The 12,113-nt window shown below is 44.1% G+C and overlaps 1 protein-coding gene across 4 annotated transcripts in view; it reads right to left on the bottom strand.

The window, feature by feature from the left end:
* Nucleotides 1-1,781: 1,781 nt before the first annotated feature.
* EPM2A (EPM2A glucan phosphatase, laforin) overlaps nucleotides 1,782-12,113 on the bottom strand; it is a 115,186-nt gene continuing 104,854 nt past the window's right edge. For 3 of the 4 annotated variants that reach the window (XM_074333685.1, XM_074333684.1, XM_019744462.2), the window contains exons 3-4: nucleotides 11,312-11,553; nucleotides 1,782-3,565 (exon numbers count right to left, since the gene is read on the bottom strand). In XM_074333685.1, the coding sequence (XP_074189786.1) occupies nucleotides 3,288-3,565; nucleotides 11,312-11,553 (520 nt within the window). In that variant the 3' untranslated portion in view covers nucleotides 1,782-3,287. The remainder of the gene's footprint in view (nucleotides 3,566-11,311; nucleotides 11,554-12,113) is intronic. The other variant, XM_074333686.1, reaches the window with a different exon arrangement.

Genomic DNA, 12,113 nt, shown 5'->3' on the forward strand with positions numbered 1-12,113 from the left:
GGCAGTAGGAGACGAGGTCAGAGACCGACAGAGGACCAGGATGTGTGGGTCCTTGAAGGGCATCGGCTGTCATCCTGAGTGACATGGCAAGTCACTGGAGGCTTCTGTGAACACAGGATTGGCATGATCTGACATCTATTTTTATATGATCACCCTGGCCACTGTGTGCGAGTAGGTATGACAGTTGTAGGGGCTGACTGAGAGGGAAGGACAGCAGGGGAGACCAGTTAGGAGGCGACTTCTGAAGTTCAGTCTGGAGATCACTAACTAAGCGCTAACCAGGTTTGTTCTGTGGAGGAGGTAAAACATGGAGAGATGACAGATTTTCCTGATGGAGTATATGTGATGTTTGAAAGGAAGAGAAGAGGTAAGAGAGACTCTGAGGTTTGGAACCTGGGCAACTGGAAGTACGTTTCCATTAACTAAATTGGGAAAGACTTTTGGAGTAATGGATAAGGGAAGGAAAGAACGAAGTTGTTATTTTTGTTCTTCTTCTTCCCCTTATTATCGTGCCATTGTTATTGTTTTAATGAGAGGTAGCTTCAGCAGCCTTTTCCTCTTTATTCTTAGTCCCGTCTCCTATCAGACCTCCTTTTTTTCTTCCTAGCAGGTAATAAGCCACCACACAGACTACCCTCCTACTTGGTCAGCACATTACATCGAGCTGCCCTTCCTCCTGCAGTGAATACGTAGCATGACCATTTCTCCGGGGAGCATAACCTTGACCCTACTTGTCTGTTCCTACAGTCACACCTTCCTTCGCGATCCTCCCAATACTGTCCTTCTAAAAGGGTACACCTGCTTCTTCTTTCAGAAATTTCATTTGTCTTTGCTTTTTCTCATTTGAGCCATTTTTCTTCCACTGACTCCAATTTCCATTCATCCTCCCACCAGTTCTTTCCCACTAGCACTGTCTGCTCTCATTCCCATCAATTCTCCAATGACTCCTGAACACCACAATAAATTCCCTGACAAATCTTCCTAGCTCATCCCTTTCCTCTGACCCTCAATTAAAACCCTTCGCTGTAAAAGCATCATTTGATGTCTCTGGGTCTCGGTTTGCTCCTTTGAAAAATAAAGGAATAAACTAGATTACAAATAAGAAAAACACAGTTTGTTTTTCTGGATTTCAGACACAATTAATAACATTGTTTTTTTTAAATCCTGTACACAGAAGTCATTTTTAATGCTTCTATCCAGCAAAACTTCCAAGTGATTTTGAAAGACATTGGACATCCCATTCATTGAAAACAAGAGAGGTTATTACAAAACATTTTTTAATAGCCCTGAAATGATTTTGCTTCTCAGAAAAAAAAAAAAAATCCACCTAAAAAGTTTTTTTCTGTAGTGCAACTTGACTTCTTCGACATTAAGAAAATACACACACACACACACACACACACACACACACACGTACATAATTGATTAGAAATATTCCACTTTTAAGATTAAACATTACGCAACACATTATGACTATAAAGGGGTTACTTTAATATAATAGTTCTCTCTATTTATTCTTAGCAAGGGAGCTGGACTTCATATTATTGAATCCTGGCTTATAAATTCAACTTTGTAAAACAGTGAGAGAAATGTGCCTTGTCTAGCTTTCACTGCCCAAATCAAATGTCGTCTCCTCTGAGTCCCACAGCTGTAAGACATCTTTCCCTCCTCTGAACTCCACTGGAACCCATCTTGCATTCTTCTTATCCCCCATACTTCCTAAATCAGAGCGTCGCGTATCTATCAATAAATATTTATGGAAGAAAAGAAGGATCAGAAAATTAAGTAAGCATCATAGTTTAATAGGAAAAGTATGGGCTTTGAGTCAGACAAACTTAGCTTTGTATCTCATTTCATTAACTGACTCACCATGTGTCCCTGGACAGTTGATTTAACCTCTCTGAGCCTTAGTTTCCTCATCTATATAGTGGAGATGATGAAACATCCCTCATAGGGCACTGCCAAGATTAAACTGGATAAGATTATAAAGCACCTAGCGTATAAGAAACACCCAACAAAAGTTACCACACCTCCCCCTATTCCAGCATGTCTTTCACAGTTCTATCCTGTGTTATATTTGATTGAACACAGGGCTGTTTCTAGGCTATGAGATTCTTGAAGGCAAGGTCTTGTTCATCTTTGTGTTTCCTGTAGAATCTAGGGGAAGGTAGGGAGTTGCACATTCTGGAGGCACAGTAACTCTGGATTGTATTCAACTGAGCGTGGAACCAGGATCATTCCCAAGCTATGGAACAATTATCTATGGTTTGGGGCTCTTCTGGTAAGATAGCTCCTCTTCTGAGCTATGGCACAGACCACTTTGGCCTGGAGACAGCCCACCACATTTTAAAATAGGTTGTACAAAATATAGCTACTTTCCTACATTCTTTGGCAACTGTCCAGAACAATGTTCCATTTCCCATTATAGAACCGGCAACAGAAACATCAGCCTTACTCTGAGAGAGAGAAATTGAATGCACTACAGTTTGCTGACAAAACAAGTAGGGTTGAAAAAGCACTGAGTCAAACTTCAACTGGTTTCTAACTAACTGAGACCCTGGGCGGGCTACCTATGCTCACTGAGCCTCAGCTAAAACAAAGAAATCATTGCAACTGACTGGGTGTCACAGGGTTGTGGGTAGATAGAGGGTGCCTTGGAACAGACTTGAACAACTGGGAAGCAGGAGGCAAAAACAAGGTCTAGAAAGCCATTGGTTTGGGTCGTGTTTAGTCCATATTTCCTTTTTTGGCAACTGACTAGCTCTCATTTTATAATTTCAGCAGAAAATGGTGTGTGTGTGTGTGTGTGTGTGTGTGTGTGTGTGTGTGTGTGTGTGCGCGCGTGTGTACGCATGCACACAAGTGATGGAATCTACACAAATCCCTATCTTTTCTTCTGCATGTCACATTACAAGGCAGCAAGAAAGTGCAGTCATGAATTCATAATACAACAAATGCAGTGTCTGTAAAGTGAAGAGCAAGTCTGCTTGCAGGAAGCAGGAGCTGCATGCATTACCTTTCTGTCTGATGCTAGAACAACACTGCACAGCCCAACTATTTGTGGCTTTTTCTCATGCATGTCACAGCTTTCTTTGTGTAAAATATTTCAAAGATGATACAGCTCAACCAAAGCATAACAGAAAGTCAGCCCCAGACTAAAGAAGGTGGGTTAGGGGAGAAGCCAGCAACCAGTCTTTTCAGGTAGAACCTTGGTTTCTAGGTCATTGCATTACCATCACCCCAGCTTTCTAAGGAAACTGGGAAGGGAGTGGAGGCAGACCGGCCTCTTACACACTGCATAAGGAAGAAAGAACCGTCCCAAATTTCTGAAAAAAATCTTCTTCTGCCCGGGCCACGGCGTCTTCGTCAATGTACACAGCTGGCCTTTGGGCCACGAGGAAGTACTGCGCCTTCCTCAGATTCCAGCGCATCACGTACCGGAGCCAGCCGCACATGACCGCCGTGGACCGGCCCACCCCGGCGTTGCAGTGAACGTACACGGTGTGTCCATTCTCGAGCAGCGCGTTCAGGAGATACACCGCCTGGGGCAGCATCTGTACTCGGCCTGGGATCGAGAAAGCACAGCACAGACACATGAATAAGGAAGCCCCCATATCGTCGCTGATAAAACTCCACCAGCGCCCCGTGAAATCACAGCGCCGCTCCACGAGAGGCGGGGGGCATTTGAGCCTGCTTCATCCCTTTGTTTGGAAGAAAAAAGTGAGACAGTATCAAAAGCTGCTAATAATAAAGTGGAAGGAGCCCTGCAGACGCAATGGGTTGTCGCTGTACTGGCGTTTGATCTGGCTGCTCCTTTGAGTGCCTTCGGTGTGGTGCCAATTTCCCTTAAAAGAAAAGTTCACTATGGCTTATCCTCAGAAGAACGGATTTTTCCTTCTGCCAGAACAGTTTGCACAAGATCCGGCAAAGGTTCAGACGATTTCAAAGAGAACCTGACAGGTCCTGTCACCTGAATTTCCTATGATTCAAAAGGATCTTCCAGGTAAATGGAAAACAGAATTAGTCCATATTGATTAAAGAATTCAGTCTTATTCATTCAACATATGCTAGCCTTCCTCTGCCCAACGGAACGGCTAACGTATTAATTAATACACATGGGTGGGATAACCAATTGTTCATTCATTCCCTCATGATGCAGTGAGTATTAAAACTGATTCAGTTTCTCCTTTATTGGGCAATTATGATTATAGTTATCGCAGTTTCGTGACTACTATTTCAATTATTAGGTGATTCAAATGTCTTCTCATCATACCGAGAGAGGATATGTGTGCTCTGCTGAAGCCTGTTGACCAGCCCCCTCTTTCATCCTAAGGGAAGAGATCCCCCTAAAATCATCAACTCCTGGGCAGCAGGAGTTTCTTCTACTCACAGGTTCTCAGAGCAAAGATATTTAGTGGATTTGGGGGAGGGAGGGTGGAGGATGGTCAGTGTAAATGACTTTGAGAGGGGATGAAAGAGGGCAACTACACAGAGTCCTGGATTAAAACTATGTGCCTCTGATTTGACATCCTCTAGCTACTCTGTCCTCTACCACACAGAGATACGATGGCCCAGGAAGGACCTTCGGATACAACGGCCACAGCCTTCACACTGCCAGCCCACTGGATGACTGGAGAGGTGGGTGGGAAAAGGCCCCTCCCTCAAATGATTTCACTGCAGGTCTTCAGGGAGGCCCAGAATTCTCCCAGGAGAGCCACTCAAGTGACTAGTCTTTCCTGTTTAGATCTCCTCTTTACAATGCCAGTGCCCTGAAGGGGCCAGCACCTTAGAAAGACAGATGGTCCTGGAGACCTCATGGTGGTTTAAGGCCCTGTCAGTTACGCTCCAGCCAGGGGTCTGCCTTAGCTTCAGACTCGCCCCGCGGTGAGATGGGAGCAGCAACATGAAAGGCAGGATGATATTCTCATGCTGCTGCTGGCACTCTGTCAAGCCCTCCTACTGCGGGATCTAAAGCCTCAGGCCCCACACAGTAGTTTAGAGACAGTTTCTACTGGACTTCCTTTAGGCAGGGCACACTGCAGTTTCCCGAGGCTGCATCTCTCCCTAGTGCCTGAGGGCATCTGGATGGAGACACACTGGGTCCTATGTGGGCGCTTGGTTTCCCAAATTCCAAACTGAGTCATAAACTTGAAAGGATTTATACCTCTGTGTTTGGTTTTGGGGTGCTCTGAGGTGGGCCTGCCACATAGTTAGTTCTTCACGGCACTCTCCTAGAGGGAGTAAAACATCACTGGAAATGTAACAAGGGGTGGACCATCATATGCACCAGAGAGACATCTCACTGTGTCCCCAGGAGAGTACTGTGTCGGTGATCCACTATGTGAGCTGGGGCATCGGGGAAGCAAAACCTCCAAGGTTTGTTTGAACAACCCTGCTGGGGTGAGGGTGAGGCTGGCCCAAGTGCAGGGCTTTTGATGGCTGAGGGGGTGGTAAGGGGTTTCCTCCCTGTGATCCTGTGGGGAAGGGAACTGCCACCGATGGGTCCAGGAAGCGTGTGTTCCTCCTGCTCCTTCCTGCTTCACCCCTTGACGCGGTCTGCCTCTCCAGCTACCATGCACACTGCCAGGAAATAAATGGAAATATTTCTAATGTGGGTTTTCATCAAATGCCAAATGTCCGAACAGACCACAGTGGCCACTGGCAGTAGGAACTGCTGCAGTCAGGGTCGCATGGCCCGTGCAGCTGGCCTGCCCAAGCCAGGCTCACACGGCCCCGCAGGGTCCCTTCCCGGACCTTCTCTCTGGCCAGAGCTTCCCTGAGGAAGGTCTGCACCACATGGCCCAAAGGACATCACAGCTCCCCCTTGCCTCTTGATCTGTAAAAGAGTCTTCAACAGGCATGCACACCGTTTAGAAGTTGAAATGTGATATCTGTTAGTTTGAAGTTCTGTGATCTCAGACAAGTAATCCTGGAAGGTAAATGTCAGCTGCCACACAGAGGCTCCAGAAGCCTCCTAGTTTAAACACAGTTTCTAGCCACCAGTGGCCTTCTCCTAGCATCACTCAGCCATCCCACTTAAGAACTGTCAAGCAAATATTTAAATAACATAAAGAACGGACCAATAATAAAAAGGGGCACCAGAGCAGTAGCGGGTTCAGCCTGGCCTCAGCTGGAGCCCTCATTTATTTTGAATTCTAGGGACTGCAAATCACCCTGCTTTGATGACAGCTCACATTTGCTGAGCCCTTTCCACCTGCCAAGTGCTGTTTTAAGCACTGTGCATGCAATAGCTCCTTTACAACCACCTTTTAGCAACTCTTAGGTCGGTACTATTATTATCCTGTTATATCTGAGGAAACTGAGGCACACAGATTTTCCCAAGGTTAATCCCTAATGGTGATTCAAACCCAGCCAGCCAGACTCCAAAACCTGTGGTCTTAACCTCTGCACTACTGTCCGTCCGTAACCTGCGTGGCCAATGGTACTTGCTGGCCCCGTGCTGTCAATCTGAAGTATCAGTCAGTTCCTGCACCCCACTTATGCTCTGCTTTCACGCCTGTGTAAGAGTAACATCTGGCTCGGGCTTTAGCACCTCTGCCCCTTCCCTAGAGGGGCCATATGTGCCTAACACGCCCAAGTCCCTCTGCTTGAAAAACCATGCTAGGGAGACTGAGCTAATAATATATGACCCACCAAAAATAAAACAAGGGTCCCCAGGGTCAAGGCTCACACAATAAAGCCACTGTCAACCAGAGCCCCTACATTTTATGTTTTATATATTTAGGCTTCATATAGAATTTAATTTGACAAAAAGTTTACATTCTTAAAAAAAAAAGTAATACCTCAGGGCAAGACAGAAATGCAGATTTATTTTTTTTTTAATGTAAAACAGTCCAAATTTCAAATGTTGGCAACTAAGTTGAAAATTAGAAACCTTGTGCAGGTCCAACAAAACACTCCACTGCTTATGACTCTTACTTTGGATTTCAAGCTGGCCTTGGCTCTCAGTAGATGCTCAAACACATTCATTATCACATGAATTAAAACAAAATAAAACCAAACCCAATATCTATTTGACCTGAGTCCTGCCTGGACCCCTCTCTCTTAACTTCTGGTGCCATGTCCTCCAGGCTAATCTAACTCTGCAATGATTAAGAACTTCCTTATAATCATTTTCAATGATTAAATGAAAGCATGAAACGAACAAACAGACGTGGTTAGAAGGACAAGGGTATGATGGGGTACCCTGAGGCATGAGTGGGGGAGGACAGGCCCTACTGATACCTAAGGTTTACCTCAGGCTAAGCCTGAAAGAAAGCATTCCTGGCACAGCTTGCAGCCTTGCCAACATGTAGACACACACACGTGTGCGTGCGCACGCACACGTCTTCCCTCTCTTCATCCAGGGGCAGATTTATAGCTGAATAGCTTATTATTTTATTATTTTATTTGAACATATATTCTTTCCCACCTTTGATAATATGAACCTTATCTACAGCACATTAATTTGCAATGTTATGTAGATAAGGGCCATATTATCTATAACATCCTTTGGTAGAAACTTAAGGACTTGGATGGGACTAATCATATAGTCCCAATTTTGTGATTTGCGAAGTGCTTTCATACCCATCATCTTATTCTATTGTTATAATCCTGTAAGGCAGAAATAAGTATCCCCATTTTCTAAGTGCAGGAACCAGCCTGCCCAGAACCACACAGCCAGCAACGCAGTGGGGACCAGGCTCGAGCCCAGGTGCTCTACAGTTCCAAGGTCAGAGTCTCTGCCTCACGGCAGAGCTGAATTTGCTGTGTTGAGTCAGAGAAAATAACTCAGATTGTGACAACCAAGGGGTAGCTGAGGACTTGGGAGCACATTCACTGTTTGAACGGCCAAGAGGCACCTTTTCTTACCCAAGCACTGCCGTGACAGAGGGCAAAAAACAACCCGAGTGCTTCCTATGTGAAGGAAAACTGAATTTTAACAGATTTGGTATTTTTCAGGTGACTGCTAGATTTGGGAGCTTTTTGTTTCTCAGGTGAAAGATACCAAAATTTCAGTAAAAGAAAGAAAACACCTAACCCACCCCTCTGCATATGACAAAGTGTACAAGATAAGGATCGATGGCACAATTGATCGTAACAGGTCTGTGACAACCAGAGGTGACAGTCGGTCCTAACAAACTGTCTTCTTTCTCAGACTTTATCTGACAGCATTATGCTGCAGGCTCAAGACATATCCGATGGATTTTTCTCTGGAGTTCTAAAACTATTCAGCACAATTAATCTATATCTTCACTGTGCTTATATTATGAGCCACATAGATTGATCTGTTGGTCAAAAATTCCTCAGCAACTCCAGCATGGTCGTTAACCCTTTGGTTACTCCCCAGAATAACCAAAGAAACCTTCTATTTAGTCTTGGGGTTCAGCCTTTTTCATGTAGATGCTTTCATTTGCTGTCATTTCGTGTTGCCAAACCGCCTCAGTGTAGAAGAAGTTCCACTGTTGTGACTAGAACTGGGTGACTCCCCCCCAAAAGGTTTTAATACAACTACAGTGGGTCTTTGGGGATACTTTCCCCTCAGGATTATGCGTACCCCCACACTATCGAGCAAATTGCTGATTAGTGAGCAGGGCCTGCAGTAGTCAGTGCATGGAGATGAATGGAATGCATGCCCACTTATTTCACTTTCTCTGCGCTTCGTCTCACATATTCTCCAATGGGAAGACAATGCTACAAAACCAGGATCAAAGAAGCAAAAATTCAAATGCCCTCTGGAAGCTACAGACACACTATCCTAACAATTTTCTCTGTTTTGAAACCAGAGAGACAAGCTGGACAGGACAAATAGATCTAGAGTCAACCAGTGCTCTTCTGTGCGAATAAGGGTTTGGGGTTTTTTTCTTTCTTTCTTGAAAAAAAATAGTTCTTATGGCTAAATCAAGCTCCTTTGGTTCAGCGTGACCAAGAGGAGTAACCAAACTGTACTCTCCTTAAGGAACAAAAATCATACCTCATCCCCAGTGATAGTTCAGACACAGACCCATTAAGGGCCCAATCCAGCCAGCCGGACTACCCGAGATTCATAAAGAGCCGAGGTGGCCCAGGGCCAGGCAACCTGCGATTCTCAAGGTCTCCTTGTCCCTGCCCACACCCTGGACTATTGACTTCGGGGAGACAAGCTACCTCCTTTGCCGAAACCCAGGTCATGATGCATATGATAGATTGAAAGTGTGGTGGCCTGAACAGTCCATGTGAGCTTGTGTAGAGTCTGGAGTCTGACTGCCTGCGATGAAATCCAGTCTATATCTCTCTCATTTACCTTGTCCAGGCTACTTAACTTTTTTGTACCTCAGTCTTTCTCTGCAAGATGGAGATAACTACAACATCTGCCCAGATTGTTGTTGAGAGAATTAAATTAATTAATGCATGCCATTTCTAAGAATAGTGTTTTATACACAAAGTACTTTGGGGAGAAGAGGTTGATAATAGAACGTATCCTCGGTAGGCATCACTGTCTTCCTTCTTTCCCCCCAATATAAATTGCAGTTTGCCCAAACCCTTAGCCTGTGCCATTCCCATAGCTCTCTGCTGCCCCCTGCTGACAGCTAATTGATACTATTAGCGTAACTTGGTTCTTTTGGCTTCAGATATCTCCTAACCCTTTCCTGCAAGAACCGTATATTACAGCGAGGCTGCAATGTAGATCATTCCTCTAAAATCTCATGACTCTGTGCCTCAGCCTGTGCTGTTTATTGCACGTGGCATGCATTTCGCCCCTCCACACTGACCTGTCATGCCCAGCTCAAATGCCACGACACTCACATAGCCGCCACAGAAAGTGCTGCTCCCACATCACCCTCCTAGGGCACATGACTCCTTCTTCTCTGCACTGTTGGTTTTGGGCTTGTCTGACTGCCTCTGACTATTAGATCAAAACTATGCCTTTCCTGTCTCTGTTTCCCAGCAGCACCCAAGTCTCACCATAATTCTCTCTTCACAGAGACATGCTCAGCCGGTACTTGTGCAATAAACACCGCCTCACTATTACGTTATCTTTCTCATTATCTCTCACTTTAATAACAGTGCAGTAACCTCCTAACTGATGTCCCCAGACCCACTCTGGGCCCACCCCAATTCATTCTCTACGCTGCAATCAAAGTGCACTTGCCGAGGGGGGGAATGGCTATCTTGGCAACTCCCAGCTTCCCACCGCTTTAGGATAAAGTCTAAAATCCTTATTGTGGTCCCAATCCTGCAAGACTCACTTCCTTCATTCTCTCCGACCTGCAGTCACACTGCTACTTTCAGTTCCTCCAACCCTCTACGCTCTCCTGCAATGGGGATTCTACTCAAGCTGCTCCCTCTGCCTGGGAGCCTCTTTCTCATCTCACTCCCAACCCCAACTCTCACTTCAGATCTTAATTCAAACATTATTTCCCAAGAACACCACCCCCTTTCCTAGGTCTGATTTGCCTGTGTATGCTCTCATAGCAATATCTATGTGATGAGTCAGAAAAAGAGCAATTTCTTAATCCTCAGGCACCCGGACACCAGAATGGAATTTGCAACTCCCTTGCAGTTTTTACTGTTAACTCATAAAGCCCGAGGCCGAGTCCAAGTCCAGAGTCTGGAGATAACATTATCTCCCAACAGACCAGACCCCAGGAAGTGATGTCACCCCTCAAGCCTGCCTGAATGACTCCCCCCTTCCTATATAAGAAAAAGCTAACCTAAAGTTAGGTGCAGCTGTCCACTCGAGACTCTGCCTCCGGCAGGCAGCTTCTTTGCCGGTGTCTTTCTTCTTAAATAATCTTTCTAACTTCTATTCCTTTTGAGTCTGTGAATTCTTTCACATTCTGCAAATGGCCAGGGGTTAATTCTACGCCAGTACCCTATGTATCTTTCTAACAACAACAACAAAAACTCATCACAATTTTAAATTTCTATTTGTAGTCATTTGATTAATGCTTGTCTTCCCTCTAGGATTATAAACTCCACAAGGACAGGAGTTGTGCCTGCCTTTCGTCACTGTTGTATTTCCAGCCACCAGCATAATGCCACATGCATAGTAGATACACAATAAATACATGTTTAATGAATAAACAAATCAAAGGACACATATTAACCAGAATTTTAGCCAAGCTGTCAAAAGATATATATTAAATATATTAAACCTAAACCCTTATTTTTATTCTATCATTCAGCGTTAGGTCAGTCAATTAGACAGAAAGGTAGACACATAGGTATGTAGTAGGTAGGTAGATAGAAAGATGATACATACATACATACATACATACATACATACATACATTCCACAAGGAGCCAGAAAGATACTTCTGACGCTTACCTTCGGTGCTCATATCTGGCGTCGGCATCCAGATGTAGACTAAGCCTTCTTCCTTGTACAGCTTAATCATAGTATCTGAAGTCATGGGTTCTGGGTAGCGGTTACAGCCTGAGCAATTCTGTACAATATCCCATTCAGTCTGGAAATTCATTACAGCTGTAATCCCCAATTCGTGCTTCAGTTTAATGGTTACGTGTTCCACTTGGCGAGGACAGCTACCCAGCCAGACATTTGGTAGAATTCTAATAAGAACATATGGAGTCAACTATTACTATTATTATGATTTGAGATTGGAGGAGCTTCATACAACACATAGTATTAAAAATTCAACTAATTTTTAAATCTGACACAGGAACAGCAATATAAAGAATATGAGAATCATTATTATTGAAAGAAGAAAAACACTGGTGGTGGTGTTTGGGGGAAAACAAATAATTCAATTAAGTAGAAAGCCACAAGATAGGCATTAGCAAACCAAATCTAGCAATATATAAAAATAAGTGTACCAAGTTATACTTATTCCATGAATATATATGTGGTTCTATATTAGGAAACCCATCAACATAAACACTAACAAATTAAAGGCAAAACTCCTGTAGTTATACTAATAAATTCTGGAAAACATTTGCTAAAACTCAGCAATCATTCCTGTTTAAAACTCTACATAAAAATTTCAAATAGTATGAGACCTTTTAAACATGCTGAGTACCAGAAACTAACAGTCTTTTAAATAAAATCAAAGTAAAGATTATTTCCATTAGTACCCAATACTTGTCTATTTTTCACCTAATGCTACAAGTAG

Source organism: Rhinolophus sinicus, linkage group LG05 (genome assembly GCF_036562045.2).
Source record: "Rhinolophus sinicus isolate RSC01 linkage group LG05, ASM3656204v1, whole genome shotgun sequence".
NCBI lineage: Eukaryota > Metazoa > Chordata > Mammalia > Chiroptera > Rhinolophidae > Rhinolophus > Rhinolophus sinicus.